This window comes from Leguminivora glycinivorella, chromosome Z, assembly GCF_023078275.1.
Source record: "Leguminivora glycinivorella isolate SPB_JAAS2020 chromosome Z, LegGlyc_1.1, whole genome shotgun sequence".
NCBI classification, from domain to species: domain Eukaryota; kingdom Metazoa; phylum Arthropoda; class Insecta; order Lepidoptera; family Tortricidae; genus Leguminivora; species Leguminivora glycinivorella.
Window position 1 is genome coordinate 51,268,202 of NC_062998.1, and position 21,405 is coordinate 51,289,606.

At 40.1% G+C, this 21,405-nt stretch overlaps 1 protein-coding gene across 1 annotated transcript in view; it reads left to right on the forward strand.

Annotated features, from left to right (window-relative positions):
• LOC125240515 (titin homolog) overlaps positions 1-21,405 on the forward strand; it is a 163,809-nt gene that overhangs the window by 57,918 nt on the left and 84,486 nt on the right. The window contains 6 exon segments of the mRNA XM_048148407.1: positions 2,603-2,717; positions 4,696-4,866; positions 14,700-14,880; positions 17,058-17,143; positions 17,203-17,241; positions 18,295-18,464. Of these exon segments, the coding sequence (XP_048004364.1) occupies positions 2,603-2,717; positions 4,696-4,866; positions 14,700-14,880; positions 17,058-17,143; positions 17,203-17,241; positions 18,295-18,464 (762 nt within the window).

Sequence of the window (21,405 nt, forward strand, 5' to 3'; positions counted from 1 at the left end):
TCTGAATTCTTGTTCAGCTCTCTCTCACCATAAAGTTCATAAAGTCTTTTTCTACTTTTGTGAATACCTACAGTAGCCCATTCACTAAACTTTGTTTTAACTTTTGACCCACTAATAGATTTCACTTTGAAATTGTTATTAAATTGATTAAGAATTACATTGAAAACATCTTGATACAAATGATTACAGTCATAATGCGAAAATGGTATTATAGTCAAACTATGTAGAATTTCATTTTTGAATGATTCCAAGCGAGATCCAGTAATAGGTCTATATGTTATTGTTTGTGGAGTATCATGAATAACGTTTAAGAAAGCTGCCCTTTGGCCGCTGTGATCGGAATGAAAACAGTTAAATAATTTCTTATCTATACATTCCCAGTTACAAAAAATATTATCTAGGCATGTTGCACTAGTCACACCTACCCGGGTAGGTTCAAGAAATAAATTAAATAAATTAAATGATTTAAACAAACAGAACATTTTAACAGTATTACTAGATGACTCGAGCAAGTTAACATTAAAATCTCCACATACAATAGCATGTTTTTGGCCCTTGCATACTAAATTCAGAACATTTTCCATTGTATATTCAAATATGCTGAAGTCAGCTGATGGTGGTCTATAAACACATACAATAATATATCTGTCTAATTCAACACATGAAATTTCTATAGTTCTTTCTATGGAATGAAATGCATATAGACTTACTGCGTTATAACTTTGAGTACCTAGCAGTGTAAGATACGAGATTTTTTCAAAGTACGACGATATGTACATATATTCAAAAATCATTAAATTTATCTCTCTTAATATTTTTATTATTGAAAACGTCTTTCCTATCACGGATACCATTGGGTATTCCGGACCTTTGGGAGGCGTGCGTGGAGACGAAGCCGATACGTAGAAGCCCTTTTTATTTTGACACTTTAATGAAATGTAAGGGGTACACCGAGCGGATGCTGCTATTAAAATACAAAATACAAAAAATCTTTATTCAAGAAAATACAAGTACATTGTATGCAGGGGATGGAGCCTCCCGGTAAGCAGAATGTGCTTGTGTTGGGAGGCACCGCTCTTCCCTAGGTTTGTAGGTAAACAATACATATACTACAATATATTTTTTTTATTACTACTACAGAATACATGTAATTATACAAATTTACCATTGCCATTGCCCGCGTCACGTCACGTCACGACAGGGTGCAAGCCTGCAAGGACTATTTGAGAGTTGATGGGATGTAAAATAAACTAGGCTATTGGATAGAACCGATGGACTTAATAATGAGCTATGGGATGAAAAACCGGACGCCTGCCTAATAAAACGAAATATTGGAAAATAATTGGAAATATTTTATACACAAGTACGTATTTTTTCGAATACGCTCGATTTTTCCAATATTTTTACCATTGTAAAAATTACCAGCGAAATATTGAATTCATACCAGTTTTAAATGCTCTTAACCCTAATGAAAAACTACAAAATGAAAGCATATTGCATATCTGTAAATAAAACCGTCGAAAAATATGTGTAATTGTAAGAAAAACATGGAAAGTATGTAGTTATTTTTGTGAGTTGAGTTCTGCAACATACGGCTTTCCATCACAGAAGAATATTTACATGATTCAAGGGCAGTCTTAATACCTTTTGAAATATTTAAATGATAAATATTATAGGACATTCTCATACAGATTGACTGAGTCCCATCCCACGGTAAGCTCAAGAAGGCTAGTGTTGTGGGTACTCAGACAACGATATACATAATATACAAATAATTGACAACCGGTCTGGCTCAGTCGGTAGTGACCCTGCCTGCTAAGCCGCGGTCCTGGGTTCGAATCCCGGTAAGGGCATTTATTTGTGTGATGAGCACAGATTTTTGTTCCTGAGTCATGGATGTTTTCTATGTATATAAGTATTTGTTTATCTATTTAAGTATGTATTTCGTCGCTTAGAACCCATAGTACAAGCTTTGCTTAGTTTGGGGCGAAGTTGATCTGTGTAAGGTGTCCCCCAATATTTATTTTTTAAATATTTATTATTTTATTTATTTAATATATTTAGAAAATAATCATGACTCGGGAACAAATGTCTATGTGTTCATCACTGAAATAAATGCCCTTACCGGGATTTGAACCCATGACCACGACTTAGCGTTTCCCCAAACCTATCGAAGCGAAATCGGCTCTAGTCGACCAAAATTCGCTCGTTAGTATGAAGACGCGTACGCATCGGTAATCGCATACTAACGGCCCAGCCACAACATTGGTCTAACGGCCCAGCCACGACATTGGTCTAACGGCCCAGCCACGACATTGATCTAAGCGCGACAGCGGTGAGCGGCAGCCATACGTGCGAATGAAAAGTCCCATCGCTGTGTCTCGCTCCAATGTATGGCCGCCGCTTACCGCTGCCGCGCTTAAACCAATGTCGTGGCTGAGCCGTAACGAGCGATTTCTGGTCGGCGAAAGGCGGCGTCAACGGCTTGGGGAGATCCATGGTATGTGAATTGCTGGCAATTGTTTTGCCCGTGTAACAGCACCGTTAGCAGGCAGGGTCACGGGATATCTTTATCTCTTTCTAACTCACACTGTTTCCACAGGAGCAGAGCGGGAGCGTCTTTGGACTCACGCTTCACCGTTTCTGAGGCCGCGGGTGGCGTGAGGCTGACCGTCACCTCCGCGCGAGAGCAGGATGGCGGTATCTACACGCTGCAGGTATCTCTCTCTAACATATACGGTTTTTAAAACAGTCATTGTCATTCTCCTTGCGTTATCCCGGCATTTGTCACGGCTCATGGGAGCCTGGGGTCCGTTTTCACAACTAATCCCAATATTTGGCGTAGGCACTAGTTTTACGAACTGCCGTCTAACCTTCCGTCCGCCGGTTTCATCACGATGTTTTCCTTCACCGAAAAGCGACTGGCAATCAAAAGACATTTCGCACATAAGTTCCGAAGAACTCATTGGTGCGAGCCGGGGTTTGAACCCGCGACCTCCGGATTGAAAGTCGCACGCTCTTACCGCTTTGCCACCAGCGCTTATGTATCTCTCTCTCTAACATATACCCATATACGGTCTTTAAAACAGTACAGATGTAGTGCTAAAAGCTTTTCCTTCGTACTTTTCCGGAAACGTTCGTATTTGTCATGCTAGTTCAGACAGTGTCAGTAGGTACGTCTCGCACTAAGTGCGTTTTCACATTATCCGATCCGATATCGGATGTCGGACCGATATGCCATATATTTACTCCGCCATCTTTGATTTTTTCCTTTGAAATCCTTCTTACTTCCGATATCGGATCGGAAAATGTGAAAACGGCCTAAGATTGACTGAAATAGCATGACACGTTCGGACGTTGCCTTAAAAATACGAAGAAAAATCTTTTCGTTCAACTTCTGTATGAAGGACTTTTTTTGTATGACAACAAGTCATACAAATAAATAAATCATAATTTTTAAGACAAAAAACCGCCGCCTTTGGGGTTCTGTTGAAAGCTACTTGCGAATGTTGGATTATATAGAAATATGTAGGTATTTTTTTAAAACTGCTTTTTATACTTTAATTATTTGATGGCAACACAAATGAATATACGTATACCGTTAAGGTTTGAGGTGTTTCCTCAACAATTCTTCATGAATCCGATTATAAGAAATCGAAGTTTGACAAAATTTGACTTGAAAACTCAAAACTTATTCTTAACAAACATAACTAATAAATAAATGTCACTTTTATGAACTTAAATGCCTTAAATGCATGCTATTTTTATAAAAATACCAAAGTCACTATAAGGCCGGCAACAGTCTTAAAAATTCATAATCTTAGAAAAGATTTGTATGCAAACTGACAGTTCAAACTGACACTGACAGATCTGTCAGTGTCAGTTTGCATACAAATCTTTTCTAAGATTATGAATTTTTAAGACTGTCTGTTGCCGGCCTAAGTGTGCCGTTCAGATTTACAGATTTCTAAGGCGGTTCCGATCGGCTCTCGCCGCCGCGCTTTCTCCGAAAGGATCGGCCCCGACAAGCCTTGTATTACAAGTGCGCGAACTGTCAAATCGTATGGGTTGTCATGGAAACACACTTGTAATACAAGGCTTGTACCTTTCGAGAAACGGGCCACGATCTTCATCAGCAGTTCCACTGCACCAAATGTCACTGTTCTGGACGTAATTTATCACCTGAGTGTGGAGCTCTTTACAATTTTGGAATATATTGCTTACTCGGGTATCAGTATTGACAAAGACATATGTAACTCCGTATAGACGGATAGTCTAAGAAAAAACGTACCTCAAAGCCCTAGAGAGAAAGGTACGGTGGCCTAGATGGCGTTACACCTTTGGGGAACGCTCGGCTAGATGGCGCTAATATTAATATTTGACATTTTAACCACATTGCATAGACTGCCATCTCTTGACACAGGCTTGAAACTTTTGAACCTCAGCTTTGACAATTTGGCCCATATTCTTAGCTTGATATGTTTTAAAACGTCAAATATTAATATTAGCGCCATCTAGCTGAGCGTACCCCAAAGGTGTAATGCCATCTAGGCCACCGTACCTTTTTCTGTATGGTACTGAGGTACGTTTTTTTCTTAGACTATCTGTCTATACGGAGCTACATATGTCTTCTGATCTGTTACGTTAGTAACTTATTAATAACCTGTCCTATAGTGACCTGCTATTTTTTTTCAGGCGAGCAATGCAGCAGGCAGGGACACGGCGCGCGTGCGCCTCGAAGTTGCCGCGGACGAGGCAAGCGGCGACGACCCGCCCGCGTTCATGCGGCGGCTGCAAGACCTCACTGTCAAAGTGGGCACCAGAACCCGGTTTCTGGTGGAGATACTCAGCTCCACTGACTGCAAAGTAAGTGTGGTTGTATCAGACTTTACCCCCTCTGAAATCGCTACATATATTGGCGCGGCAGAGCCTGACTACCTTTCGCGGCGTTTCGTTTCGCGTTTCGCGTCGCAGAAAAGCCATTCGACTACTGCACCTGGCAAGAATGGCGTTAAGACTCACGTGAGCAGTACTCCCAAGACTCCCATGTGGTGTATTGATAATAGTTATTTTTATATATCCAAATATAGAACAGTTCACACATTCAAGGGGTTTATTTAGAGAACACGAATAAACAACATACATACCTACACACACACACATCAAATACATTCCAGTTTTTTAAATAAGCTTCTATCTGCGAGTCGATTCGATTTGTTTGAAATAAACAAATGAATTTTAAAACATTATGCACAACTTTTAAAAAAACTAGAGGCACTTTTGTAAAATTATACCCCATTTTTCACGCTTTTAGGTATGCCATAGAATTTGCGGATAAAACAATTTTATACGGCTGTGAAAACGATCAGAGAAACGTGAAAATATGTCGTTCATTGTTTTGGGTTTTATTATTATTTGAAAATTCTGTACAGGATTCATGACAATACGATCAAAGCGTATTGAACACAAATAAAACGAATTCCAACTATTATATGCGTGAAACACCTACATAAAACTACACACTAGGGTGATAACCCCCTATTTAAGCATTTTGCCTGCCCCTCTAGCACAACTTGCCTTGTCGCGCGGACGCGCGCAAGTTCATAAGCAAGACCGGTTTAATACTGGACTGACAAAGCCCATACAAAAAAGCGTACCCCTGAAATGTATGGACCTTTTAGGCTTAAAACTAGATGGCGCTGTTCGCAGCCTGGAAGTGGACAAAATCATATTTTCCTCAAATATTTTTGCGTGTTTTGTGTTTTATAAGAACAAATGACATATTTCTTTATTAAAATCATGGTAAAAAAAAAGCTAGTAATCTAAACGTTAAGGAGAACGAACTCTTGACGGGGCATTCGAATGGAAGCAGCGAATGCATTCAGATCAGTTGTAACGAACAGCTCCTTGAAATAAAAATAATAATTTAACAAGCCCATTTAAAGTATTTTAAATATACGTATGTATGCCCTTCACCATAGATTAAATATAAGAAGATCATAATACCATCCCATACACTTAAATGCGACCGCCTAAGAACGCGCATACACTACACCACACATAGATGGCGATGGCGTCACAAAAAATGCCTTGTTGCCATCGATCACTTGTAGATTGGCGTTAAGTGTCACTTTCGAGCCATAAATCTATGTCAAAAGTGACAATTAACGCCATCTACAAGTATAATCGAAAGCTACAAGACATTGTTTTTTGTGGCGCCGTCTATGTGTGGTGTATAGTATGCGCGTTCTTAGGCGGTCGCATTTTAATGTATGTGATGGTATGATATTCTTATTTTAATCTATGCCTTCACCGATAGGCTGTCTCTCTTACATTATTTTCTTTTAACAGTACTTTCATAATACTTTTTAACCGACTTCAAAAAAAGGAGGAGAGTCTCAATTCGGCTGAATGTTTTTTTTATTTCCTACACCCATCACTGTTCCTACACACAAACATTCACCACAACAACAATACATTCGAATCACTCAAAAACAACTCTGCGCCGATGACATAACGCTCACGTGCGTATTATGTTTGTTCTTTTTAATGTGTGAAACGGATTCGTGAAAATAGAATTACTATGTCATTCGGCCGAATCGTACATTCCTTAGTCCAAGGTTGATTTTAGGGTATCGTAGATAATAGGCTACTAGACTCATATCAAAATTGGCACAATAAATATTCATAAGGTACTGATTGTAACACAGATGTCATATATACCATAGATCAAGCAAACGTATCTACTTAGCGTGTTAAATGAACTCAGTGAAATCCACTGAGTTGTCCGTCTTTACTCGCAGCTTGCAGCTTTCAAGGCGTCAATTTTTGTAAGTTGAAGTCACCCAAAACGATAAAAAATGCCTCGTTACGTGATATTCAATTGCAACAACACCAAAATTATGAACAATCAAGAGCCTGAGACATATTTAAAATTACAGTGCAAGAATCAACTTCAGTACAAATTTGACACGCTCGGCCCTATACAAATATATGAATTTGTTTCTTCTATCTAAATTAAGTTCTGTGGATTGTAACGACCATGTTGTGACAATAAATCATTTATCTATCTATCTATAAAAGTTGGTTTTCTATAGAATATGACTTATGAAACCAATATTTACTAGCTTTTACCTGCGGCTTCGCTCGCGTTAAATTCGAAAATTGCTTAATACTCCATACAAACTTCCACTCCCCATTTTAAAGAAGTGGGGGGATAGAAAGAGACAAAAAGTAGCCTATGTCACTCTCCATCCTGTAAAAATCAGGTCAATTCGTCTCTCCGTTTTGCGGTGAAAGACGGACAAACAAACAGACACACACACTTTCCCATTTATAATATTATATATATTTAACAAATCAATTATTTTTGTAGTCGGTACCAGACCTGTTCGTCGCCTTGCTATTTCCTGTTTGCACCACCCAACCATACGCAGGCTGGCCCCGACTCCAAAAATAATTGATTTGTTTATAATTTGGATGTTTAGATTATTGCAATCCGATAAGAAATCTGAATTTAAAGGTTTATTATTTTTGGCTTTTTAGTTTCTCCGTGTTTTGTAACACGCTTATTTTTGAAGGCGGTTTTATTTTTTGTTAAAAAGTTTATTTATTTGTTGATTTTTAGTGGTTCCTAGTGATATTATATGTATCAGTCCGAATATATACTGTACAGTAGTGAAAGAATTATCCTTTAACTCCTAACCATTGAGGAGTTGACCTTCCATCATCAGCTCAGCCACATAAAATTATTACCATCAGGCGTAAATACTGGTGTACCTTTGAAAAATACACTAAAAACATTACATGTGCCTATAACATCTGAAGAGTACCCTCGATTTCTCCAAGATCCCATCATCAGACCCCAACTTGATGCCAATGGGACCATCTCGGGGTTATACCCGTTCGATCAAAAAAAAATTTTGAAAATCGGTCCACGATTCTCGGAGATATCGAGTAACATACATACAAAAAAAAAGAAAAATCAGTCGAATTGAGAACCTCCTCCTTTTTTTGAAGTCGGTTAAAAAGCAAAATATAACATCACTTTTCTTTAACATGAAGTATTTTTTTTCGCTGTAATGTTGGCAACCATCGCTTGCCTGGGTGATCATACTATATATGGAGTGACGACGGGCTGTTTAGGTCGACCAAAACCGAAGTAGGTTGGCTATCTGTTTATTTGAAAAGCTATTATTGGTGTTTAATTGCATTTCAACCAGCTGGGGGCCGATTTTTGAGTCTCACGGCGTTCGAATTCACCGTTTTCAACCGGTGTTTTAGTGACAGTGAGACTCAAAAATCGGCCCCCTGGTCATGGTTTTTCAAAGTTTTCACTATCTTCGAAATCGCTTCGCTTCATCTTACGCTTCTTTAGCGTAGGTATCCCTATCGCTCTTTAAGGGCCCAATTATCGAACAGTGTCCGTCTAATATCATTAGTGTGTTGCCATGGTTACCCATACGACACACATTGACAGGCCACGGACTACAGACTGCTAGATACAGTATAATAAAGAGTAATATCGTAGTATGACGACCGGTCTGGCCTGGCGTGTAGTGACCCTGCCTGTGCTACGCCGCGGTCCCGGGTTCGAATCCCGGTAAGGGCATTTATGTATTTGTGTGATGAGCACAGATATTTGTTCCTGAGTCATGGATGTTTTCTATGTATATAAGTATTTGTATATTATATATATCGTTGTCTGAGTACCCGCAACACAAGCCATCATGAGCTTACCGTGGGACTCAGTCAATCTGTGTAAGACTGTCCTATAATATATAAAAAAAAAGTATGGCCACACCCCGCTGAAAGTGCCGCCCACCCGCCTTCGGCTACCTCACAGTTACCGCCTGTCAAACCGTGACCAGTCGACCTGTCATATCTCACTCGTACAAGCATGGTACGCGTTTGCCTACACGAGCTTAGACTGTGTGCGTAGCAATAGGTGGTGCGTTCTCGTAGGAACGTATTCTTACTGGAAACGTACGAACGTGTCATGCTACTTCAATCAGTCTCAGTACAAGACGTCACTGTCAGAACTGGCATGACAACTAGGAACGTTTCCGTAAAAATTCGAAGGAGAAGGTTTTTCGAGGAATGGGCCCCTGGTGCCGTAGCCGAATGGCATTTCTGCGACGCGAAACGCCACCGAAATGCCACAGAAATGTGGGCCATTTTTTTCAAAGTTGTCCACCCCACTTTTTTTGTAACATGGATATTTTTTACGCGATTAATACTCAGAATCGCGAGCTCTTTCAATCCTGATAGGAGAAAAAAAATGTCTCAACAATTCCATACATTTTTTCGAACCTTCCATTCCGTTAACGACATACAAAATAATGTATGAAAAAATAGTAACGGAATGGGAAAAAAACACTTTTTTTCTCCTATTAGGGACACTTTTTTCTCAAGACGACTATTAGAATTGAAAGAGCTCGCGATTCTGACCAAGTGACCCGAAACCACCTTATAAAAAAAGGTAACAAGAAGCTTTCCAAATTAAATTAAAAAATGGGGTGGACAACTTTGAAAAAAAAATCTGTCCCTTTTCATGGCCCATGTAGTCTGGCTCTGTCGCGCCAATACCACAGTATAATAAAAAGTACTATCGTACAGTATGGTCACTCCCGCTCCCCGCTGAAAGTGCCGCCCGTCCTCTCGGTTACCTCACAGTGACCGCCTGTCAAAAACACGAACAGTCGACCTGTCATATTTCACTCATACAAACATAGTACGCGTTCACATACACGAGCTAAGACTGTGTGCTAGGAATGCGCCTCTTTCAATATATTTGATCGCCCCAATACGCAAGAGCGATAGAGATAGATAGCTACGAAAGAGATATTATCCTGAGCGTTCCGTGAGCGTTTGTGCCGTTTGTGCATTCGGCTGTGCAAATTGAAGTGTCGCGACAGTCCGACTGCGTTTCGGTCCCCTTTTAGGCCGTTTTCACATTAGCCGATCCGATATCGGATGTAGGAAGATTTATGCGCTTTCAGGTCTTCATTTATGTATTTATAGATCATCATTACTAAAAATCGATATAAAACGCAAAAATTGCGGATTTAATGCCGATGGCACTTTCCTACAACAGTTTTTGTCCGAGGCACCATGGAACTGCCGATATCGGCAGGACGCTTCCGACATTTTTTGGCATGCCGGACCCCCCGCCAGTTGTCGGTCGATAATATTTGTTTGTGTGCGTATATAATGTATATATACGTTTGTAGTAGTGTGCGTGACAAAAATGGCGTCTATTAAACAGCTGCTAATGATCGAAATTCAAATTAGTTGAAAATTCCCATTGAAAAAAAAAGGTTGTATTGTAATGCATCGGTCCGAATTGCGGATACTAGTTTTTTCATCTTTTAGTAGATATAGTTGAATGTAAAATTATTTATTTTGCCTGACACTCTGAGTATTTTTTATGCTCGTTATCTTAATTTTACAATATAGTATTTAGGATATAGTGCTTATAATTATTAAATATAAACCATTTTTTAAATATTTTTTGATACAAAATCATACTTCATTGATTTGGAACAATGCGTTTTATCGGACCGACATCCGACACTATCGGAAGCGTTTATCGGATGTAGGATGTCGGTCCGACATCCGATATCGGATCGGATAATGTGAAAACGGCCTTAGCGTCAACGATTCTCACTTCAGCTAGAACTAGGTATGTCCCGGCCCGGATCTGTGAGTTCACATTTTTGACACATTTGTTTTGAAGAATGTTGCGATGTAGCTAAGACGTATCGATCGTTTGCCAAATCTAACGATTAATTTCGAATTGGTTGAATCGATTAGGCCCTATGAACAAGGAGGCGCTTAAACAAATATACGATTTCTATCAACTTACTGAAATGTCATTTGAATCGAAATGACAGATAAGTAAATCCTGCGTGATAAATTAATATCGTAAAATACTTACTAACGAAGATCCGCAAAAATGTACAGTGTTAGATTATGTTTAAAGCAAGCGAAATATTGTTTTTAAGTAATTGATTATTCAAATATTATTACAGGATTTTATATAACATTTTTCATTAGGTTGCGCGAGTTTACGTTTTGTGGACGCTGTCATGTGTCAAAAAGAGGTTCTTACAGCTCTGGGACAATTAGGACGGCTGTCGAACAAACGTGTTATCCGAAAATACGAAGATCGATAAGATGTTATTTACTTACAAGATTTTCCGTTGATGTCCTTGAAGGAAAGGAACGGCGTATTTAAAGAGCTTTTAATGAATAAACAAACCATTTGTACTGTTATAATCAACTTTATGCTATGGATTATAAGCTGAAATTGTATTAACCGTTCAAAAATATTTTTTCGAGTCGTCTTTGTTTTTCTTAGTAGTCGAGTAATTGCCTAATTATTGCTTGTTTTCCAATTAGTACCTATTGACATCAAATAATTACGCTTTATCTTGTAGTAAACATAATAATATACTGATCAAAATATAGACGGTTAAGCAAATCGTCGTCCTCCTTGCGTTATCCCGGCATTTGCCACGGCTCAATCATTCAATCAATAAATTTATTTATTTTGCCATAATAAGGGTTATATTACAGGTATTATTCAAAGAGAGGGTACTCCTTAATTAGCCATCTTAATAGCATGCTCATGGTAGCCTGGGGTCCGCTTTGACAACTAATCCCAAGATTTGGCGTAGGCACTAGTTTTTACGAAAGCGACTGCCATCTGACTTTCCAACCCGAAGGGTAAACGAGACCTTATTGGAATTAGTCCGGTTTCCTTACGATGTTTTCCTTCACCGAGAAGCGACTGGCAAATATCAAATGACATTTCGCACATAAATTCTGAAAAACTCATTGGTATGAGCCGGGGTCGAACCTGCGACCTCCGGAACGAAAGTTGCGCGTACTTACCGCTAGGCTACCAGCGTCTAACAAAATTCTCATTCAAGATTAGGATGCATTACGCAATGTTCTCAACAGACGACGATCGCTTCATTTGGTGTTTTAGTTACGATAATGTCATAGAAATTAACCCTAAAAAAAAAACGGTCAAGAGCGTGTCGGGCCACGCTCAGTGTAGGGTTCCGTAGTTTTCCGTATTTTTCTCAAAAACTACTGAACCTATCAAGTTCAAAACAATTTTCATAGAAAGTCTTTATATACTTAGTTCTACTTTTTATGTGATATTTTTCATATTTTTTAAACATAATTATGGTTCAAAAGTTAGAGGGGGGGGCACATTCTTTTTTCCCTTTAGTAGCGATTATTTCCGAAAATATTAATATTATCAAAAAAGGATTTTAGTGAACCCGTATTCATTTTTAAATACCTATCCAAAATAAACCGTTGGTGGAATAAAAAAAAATTGTTGTAGGTATTTAAAAATGTAGGGTCTAGGGGGTACCTAACAAAACATTTTTTTCCACTTTTTATTTTACCATACATTATACATATTGGTAATTTATTGGTACCAAATTTCAGTTTTCTAGTGCTAACGGTCACTGAGATTATCCGCGGACGGACGGACGGACGGACGGACAGACATGGCGAAACTATAGGGGTTCTTAGTTGACTACGGAACCCTAAAAAGGGCAATAAATGTGCGAAGAACTATACCGAAAACTTTGAGAACATTCGAAATAAGTACAAGAAACTTCTCTTTGTTGCATTATTACCAGGCACGGGTAGTCCAGTACGCACCATAGGGCAAGATTTGTATCTCCATACATCAGTAAATGCGAGTTATTTGTAGTGACATCTAGCGTTATTATGAATTTTATGAATCACGCCTCAATCACGCGTCAAATAGCGTAAATATCAGTACTTCTACATACTATCGCGACGAACGAGAAGTCTAATGTTCAACAATTTTTAGCTAATACATATTACAATAGTATTAATCAGTATTTTGTTTTCATTTCCTTCTGCTTATAATATAAGTTGTAAACTGTTTTAATAATTCCTTTTTGGCAGACGTAACACTGTTGACACCTAGTGTCGAGTAGTGGTACTGATAATTATGTATAGAATTACAACTCTTTCCTTAGGGCCTGGCCACATGGGCGCGTTGCGGCGACGCACCGCAAAAATTCTGCGTTGCGGTGCCGCGCCGCCAGTTTTTGCGGCAGGAAATCTGCGGCGCGGCACCGCGACGCAAGAACTCGCGGTACGTCGACGCACCGCAAATACCCGCGCAACGCAGATTTTTTACGGCGCGTCGCCGCGCCGCCAAAACTCGCGGTGCCTCGCCGCTACTCGCAAAATAATTGTGAACTGTTTTGTTCGAATTAAACTTCGTGTTATTTATATTTAACCCTTCTTTGCTTGGTGATAATTTTTTTTCTAAACATCATAAACATTGAATTAATAGTAGATTTAGTACAGTTTTTCAAGACAAAATACTAAGCAATTTTCGAATTTTTCAATATGCTACTAAAAATCTTCTTTTTTAATTAGGTTGTTTCATATTAAAAAAAAAATGGTGATAGATTTTTTTCATTATTTTTACCGTGCTCCTACCTTTTTCCATAGTGAATATATGGGATGTTTTTTTTTGCGGCTTTTAATACATTATCGTAAGTTGACATCTAGGAAACTATTGGTACCTATTACCTACTGAATAAGAATGGAATCGTTAGGCATTAAATTTTATGTGAAAATAAAAAAAATATTTTTATCGATTTATTCGATTTTTATTCGATTTTTTTTGTGTATGGCTTATAAAAGAAGTTAAATAGGCCAAACCTTATTTATATAAATATGTCGTAATCACTAGACAGAAATATAAATGTACATATTAGTAGTTAATAACCGCGGGTTTTTGCGGTGTGTCGACGCACTGCGAGTTCTTGCGTCGCGGTGCCGCGCCGCACATTTCCTGCCGCAAAAACTGGCGGCGCGGCACCGCAACGCAGAATTTTTGCGGTGCGTCGCCGCAACGCGCCCATGTGGCCAGGCCCTTACTTATTCCTCTATGGTACGCACCTTAAGATACAATCACACCTGTTTCCCAGAGGGGTAGGCAGAGATCACGGGTTTCCATTTACTACGATCCTGACAAACCACTTTCGCTTCACACACTTTAATAACGTTTCTCATACACGCTCGTCGGTTTCGAGTACTTCTGATGGCCTTTTTGCAATATTTCCCCGATTTGATCAAGAAAAGTTCGCCTAGCTCTTCCACTTCCTAGTTGAAATCCATACTAATATTATAAATGGGAAAGTGTGTGTGTCTGTTTGTTTGTCCGCCTGTCACGGCAAAGTGGAGAGACGATTGACATGATTTTTTAAGTGGAGATAGTTGAAGGGATGGAGAGTATTTTTTTTTTTTTTTGAAAAAAAAAACAACTTAAACTAATTTTGTACATGAATTAACTTGCCAAACTGTTACGTTTAATGGCAAGATGCGCTCATTTTTTAAACAATCTTAAATTGTATATCTTAACCTATTTACATAATTACATACATACTATAGGAACTTACGCGTAGGCTAAATCAATTAAATAATGATAAGGTAGGTACTCACACTCCTCGATAACATGCGTGCGGCGTTCTCGTCGGCTGTTATGTTTACGTTACTAATAGCTTGCACCTGTTGACCTTGGCTTGTTATCGAGGAGAGAAGACCTCAGTTTCATAGGCTACTTTTTGTCTCTTTCTAACGCGAGCGATGCCGCGGGCAAAAGCTAGTAATCCTATAATTCTTTCCAGGTGACCTGGTACCGCAACGAGCGCCGCCTGCTGGAGGCGGAGCGCGTGTCCCTGGTCCGCGACGGCAACTTCTGGTGCTGTGACGTGGCTTGCGTCAGCGTAGATGATGCAGGCCGCTGGACCTGTGCGGCTGAAAACCGGGGCGGACGCGCCAGCTGCGCCGCGCACCTTAATGTGCTGGGTATGTTATAGTACTTGTAGTCTATTCCAGCGGTGGTGTCTCTGACAATCTATCTTGTTTGCGCGTACAATGTGAAAGACCGCAGGTGCCCTGCATAACGGAGCTCAATCCATGAGCTCCAGTGTCTGGCTTAGCACGAGCTGTGCCGCATAATGTGCTGGTGGTGGTTAGGAGTGGTGGTGTCTTCGACAAGGTTTTTATGCGGGAGCGAAGAAGGAGTGAGAGCTATAGCAGATTACAGCTGGTGGTAGACGGAGCTGACCCCTAGTCAGGGTTGGTAACTCTGGTGCTGTGACGTGGCTTGCGTCAGCGTAGATGATGCAGGCCGCTGGACCTGCGCGGCTGAAAACCGGGGCGGACGCGCCAGCTGCGCCGCGCACCTTAATGTGCTGGGTATGTCTTCGACAAGGTTTTTATGCGGGAGCGAAGAAGGAGTGAGAGCTATAGCAGATTACAGCTGGTCGTAGACGGAGCTGACCCCTAGTCAGGGTTGGTAACTTCTGGTGCTGTGACGTGGCTTGCGTCAGCGTAGATGATGCAGGCCGCTGGACCTGCGCGGCTGAAAACCGGGGCGGACGCGCCAGCTGCGCCGCGCACCTTAATGTGCTGGGTATGTTGTAGTACCTTGTAGTCTACTCCAGCGGTGGTGTCTCTGACTATCTATCTTGTCTGCGCGTACAGTGTGAAAGACCTCAATCCATGAGCTCCAGTGTTGTCCACAGATAATGCACGGCTCTACTAGAAGTGTGCTGGGTATGTAATTTGTCCACAGATAATAGTCTACACAAGGAGCGTGACACGGCCTGGAACAGCTAGTTGCGATATACCACCAGATAAGGGAAGATTACAATATGCTGGGTATGGTCTGCAGTCTACTCTAGGGGTGTCTTTACTTTTATATTCATATTATAAACAGCCTAACTTAAGACGAAAGATAAAGAAAATAATATACATAATATTATAGGACATCTTACACATTGACTGAGTCCCACGGTAAGCTCAAGAAGGCTTGTGTTGTGGGTACTCAGACAACGATATATTTAATATACAAATACATACATAGAAAACATCCATGACTCAGGAACAAATATCTGTGATCATCACACAAATAAATGCTCTTACCGGGATTCGAACCCAGGACCGCGGCTTAGCAGGCAGGGTCACTACCAGCTAGGCCAGACCGGTCGTCAAATTTGAGTGTAAGTGAGTACAGTGAGAAAGACCGCAGGTGCCCTGAATAACAGTGAGGTCTTCACGAGCTCGAGTGTGAGCTAACAGATGGGCGCCACTGTATTAAACGGCGTGTGTTCTGAAGATGGAGCGGGTCTCTACAGTAGTCAGGGATGGCAACTGGGACGCGGCTTGCGTCAGTGTGTCTCCTTAATGTGATGGCTATGTTGTGTTGTAGTCTACTCTAGGAGCGGTCTCTGACAAGGTTACCTGTATGCGCGAAGCAAAGATACCGTATGAAAGACCGCAGGTGCCCTACATAACAGACGCTCACGAGCTTGAGTTTCAAGCTTTGCACCACACCGCGCACCTTAATGTGCTGGGTATGTTGCCGAGTCTACTACTACGGAGTGGTGGTGTCAGTTGCCCTGCATAACAGAGTCTCGAGTCTCGCTTCGCCTGACCTCACAGTATGAGAACCAACCCTGAGCTCACTTCACGAGCGTGAATCTCAGGCCTCCCGCCCCCTTACATAGAAGTTCAAATTTTCTATGCGAATTAAACCTTCGCTTCGCCCCTACATTATCAATAAATTTTTAAGTACTATGGCTTGTCGACGCCAACCTCAAGGTTTACGTGCTTTATGAAGACCAAAGACATATGTAACTCCATCTAGACGGATAAAGTCTTAGAAAAAAACGTACCTCAAAGCCCTAGAGAAACGTACGGTGGCCTAGATGGCGTTACACCTTTGGGGGACGCTCGGCTTTGACATTTTAACACATATCAAGCTAACACTTTGGGCCAAATTGTCAACACTGAGGTTCAAAAGTTTTAAGCTTGTGTCGAGAGATGGCAGTCTATGCACTGTGATTACTTTGACAGTAACTCTCTTTGATGAAAACAGATGGCCGGTGAGCCCTACATTTTTAAAATTTGACGCCTTTTGCTAAGATTTGGTTGACCATCCATATATATATTTATTTATGTTATTGTTTTTGTTACAGTGCCCAAAGCCTACAAGCGACCGGAGTTCGTAGAGGAGCTACGGGCAATCTTGACTGAACAGGGCACAGTCTCCCTCGAGTGTAAGGTGGTCGGTGTGCCCACACCCGTGCTGAGGAACAGGGCACAGTCTCCCTCGAGTGTAAGGTGGTCGGTGTGCCCACACCCGTGCTGAGGTGGTTTAAGGTAAGTTAACATTACTATTGAGTGTAAGGTATCTCTTAACCTATATAACAGAGTTGAAGGAGCTACGGGCAATCTTGACTGATCAGGGCACAGTCTCCCTCGATTGTAAGGTGGTCGGTGTGCCCACACCCGTGCTGAGGTGGTTTAAGGTAAGTTAACATTACTATTGAGTGTAAGGTATCTCTTAACCTATATACTTACCAGAGTTGAAGGAGCTACGGGCAATCTTGACTGAACAGGACACAGTCTCCCTCGAGTGTAAGGTGGTGTGCCCACACCCGTGCTGAGGTGGTTTAAGGTAAGTTAACATTACTTTTGAGTGTAAGGTATCTCTTAACCTATATACTTACCAGAGTTGAAGGAGCTACGGGCAATCTTGACTGAACAGGGCACAGTCTCCCTCGAGTGTAAGGTGGTCGGTGTGCCCACACCCGTGCTGAGGTGGTTTAAGGTAAGTTAACATTACTATTGAGTGTAAGGTATCTCTTAACCTATATACTTACCAGAGTTGAAGGAGCTACGGGCAATCTTGACTGAACAGGGCACAGTCTCCCTCGAGTGTAAGGTGGTGTACCCACACCCGTGTTGAGGTTGTTTGAGGTAAGAGACGCGATGATAGCGCGGGCGAGTTATACATAGTTCGTAGCCGAGCTATGAGCTACAAATCTCTCTCTCTCTCTCTCTCTCTCTCTCTCTCTCTCTCTCTCTCTCTCTTTATATTTACACGGGACGGGAGCGACTATCTTTTTAACCCCAGACGCAAAAACGACGGGGTGACGGGTGTTAATTATAAGTTTGACGTGTCTGCCTGTTTGTCTGTTTGTCTGTCTGTCTGTGTGTGTGTCTGTCTGTGGCATCGTAGCTCTCGAACGGATTAACCGATTAAGATTTAGTTTTTTTATCTGAAAGCTGAGTTAGTCGGGAGTGTTCTTAGCCGTGTTTCATGAAAATCGGTCTACTATGTCGCGGTTGGGGTTTTTTTTCAAAATTTTAATTTTGTGGGTTGTATGGGATGTGTGTTCCGGTATTATATCGTATCGCTTTCCCCAACAGGATAGCCGTGAAATAAAAGCCGGCGACGTTTTCGCCCTCACGGCCAGCGCAGAAGACCCGACGTCCCTCGGAACGTATACCTGCGAGGCCGTCAACTGCATGGGCAGAGCCTACTCTTCATCCAAAGTCCACGTCACGAGGGGCCGCGATGAGTCGAGACCAAGCTCTGCGTGAGTATTTTCTCTGTGACTTATTTATAAATTTATTTTAATCTGCACAAACATAACAACTACATAAATAACGATAAACAAATTAATAAATAAATTAAAATTAAATTTAAAACGAATCTAAATTAAACTAAATCTTAAAACTAACAAAATGAAATAACTAAAATTATTAATGACAGTGACTATTCCACAGATGTCATATATATACCATAGATCAAGTAAACGTATCTACGTTTACTGAGTTGTCCATATTTAATCGCAGTTTGCATCTTTCGGGCGTATATTTTTGTAAGTTGAAGTCAACAAAAACATAAAGAATGCCTCGTTACGTGATATTTAATTGCAAACAACACAAAAATTATGAACACTCAAGGACCTGAGACATATTTAAAATCACAGGCAAGTAACAACTTCAGTACAAAATCTGACACGCTCGGCCCCTATACAAATAGATAAACTTGTTTCTTTTATCTAAATCTAGTTCTGTGAACTATTCAATGGTTCTATAGAAAATATCGTTTTGGGATGAATAAATATTAATTAAAACAGTCAAGTATGCATGAACTCTTTAAAATACAGGTCCTAATGATCCTCCTATTATTTACAGCTTTTTACTAAAGCAAAATGCTGAACCCAAAACTATTACGTTTTTAAAATACTTACATCGTAATTAATACACACGGATTAATAATACTGTATTAATAAGTAATGTAAACTAAATAACAGATAATCTCGAATAATTTTCGGAAAATAATTGTGACTAAATAGTATGATGCAAAGCCGAATCATTGCAATGATGTAATGATGGTCGCATAATACACCGAATTACATTATAGAGCAAGAGCCCAGACCGCCGCATAATGTACGGTACCATGATACGTATTATGATTCAAAATCATTCATCATCTGTAGGTAGAATCTACCAGTTAGCTAAATAGGTACATCAAGTTAAAATTTGTATGAAATTACTTTTCACTCTATTGGATAAAATTCAATTTTGCTATCCGTTTTCGAATAACCAAGAGGGCTCTTACAAGTCGATGTGGTGAAACAGTTATTTGTTTTACAAGGGGGCAAAGTAGTTTAACCGCACGTGCCAATATTGATACCCGAGCAAGCGAAGGATTCCAATTTTTTTTTTCTATTTATTGGGGTAAACAAACAGCCACTACAAGATGTGCTTAGTAAGTCATTAATTAATACAACGTTTACAATATGTGTGGCCCACACCGCTTACCGCTAATTAGTATAATATTGAACCAAAAGTGGAATCTTGAGCGTTGCGAGGGTTTCAAGCCACAAAGGTTAAACAAACTTTGCCACCGAGTGAAACACAAAATTTTTCACCACACCAACACAAACAAAATACTGACTATAAAACATCAAACTAAATCAAATCCATCGATTTATTCAATATTTATGTTTAAATCGCTACCTGATATCCACTCTCTAGTGATTACTCATTTTACTTTGACAGTAACTAACTCTCTATATACGTAATACTCGATCCTCTTTGGTATCACAATATATTTAGCCAAGGGCGGCATGCAAATATTAATCTTTAATCTAAAGTCTAAACTATTTACATTATTATATATTTCAATAAATTATTAACATATTTAGTGTCAATTTTCAATTACCTATAATTATAAATTAATATACCTACATTTATAAATTCATTTTTCTACTCGTCGACTGTAATATGTCAATTAGGACACCACATACTAAACTATAAGTGCAAACTTTTCAGTGTTGGATACTCTATGGCAGCTCCAACTCAACTATAATAATCTCATTATAGTTGACTTTAGTTAACTATAATAATTTCAAAAATAGAACTTCAACCAATTTCAATACTAATTTGCGATACCTGGCAAATTTTTCTGCATCTGAAACATATTTTTTTTTATCTGTCGCGTTATCGGCCAATCAGAGACGGTTATTACAAACAATTGGTTGCTAGGTAATTCGATGTTGATACAACGGTGAACGACGCTATTAACATGAATTTTAACTTGCATTAATGATATTTCTGTCCATTGATAATGAAGATGATGACTCGTAGAAAAAGTATTGTATACAATAGTGATATAATTAAGCTTTTCACTCTCGTACCTTACTATTAGGCAACTCAGCAAGCTTCGTGGCCTAAACATGGTACTCGACTGAAAAGCTTTGTATTATATCACGATTGTATAAAATACTATTAAATATTGCATGTGACACCCTTTGAGTTGCAGGCGTACATACCGTGACCGCTTTCTTCAGGCAGACCGTATGCCTGTTTGTCACCGACGTCGTATATAAAAATCTGTGAAGATATATTCTTACGCCGTGGCTTGCGTGGGCGACGGTCGCGCGATGGTCGCGCGACGGCGATACGACGCATACGAAATCAAACCTTATCGATATGGAAGTATGAGACGCGACGGCGACAGTCGCGCGACCGTCGCCCACGCAAGACACGGCGTTACCGATTTTAAATGAATTTAAGATATGCATTCAAATAATGCGGTTCAGTATATACTTATATATTCCTGTTTGTCACCGACGTGGTATTTATATAAAAATCTGTGAAGATATTTTCATACCGATTTCATATGAATTTGAGATACATCTCAATAATGCGGTTCAGTATTGCACCTACCTGCAGCGGTCATGCATTTCCCCTCAATATTTCAATATTGGGAGAATTAAACCGTGAAAATGCCAGGGTACGTAGTAAAATGCACAAACGCTCAGGATAATATCTGATTCGTAGCTATCTATCTCTATCGCTCTTGCGTATTGGCGCGACAGAGCCAGACTGCATTTCTGTCGGCGTCTGGCGTCGACGATTGCCATTCGGCTACGCTTCCACCCCTCAGTGCATGGAGGTTAGGAAGAGAGAAAATGTAGCCTATGTCACTCTCCAGCCCTCCAAATATCTCCACTTGAAAAATCA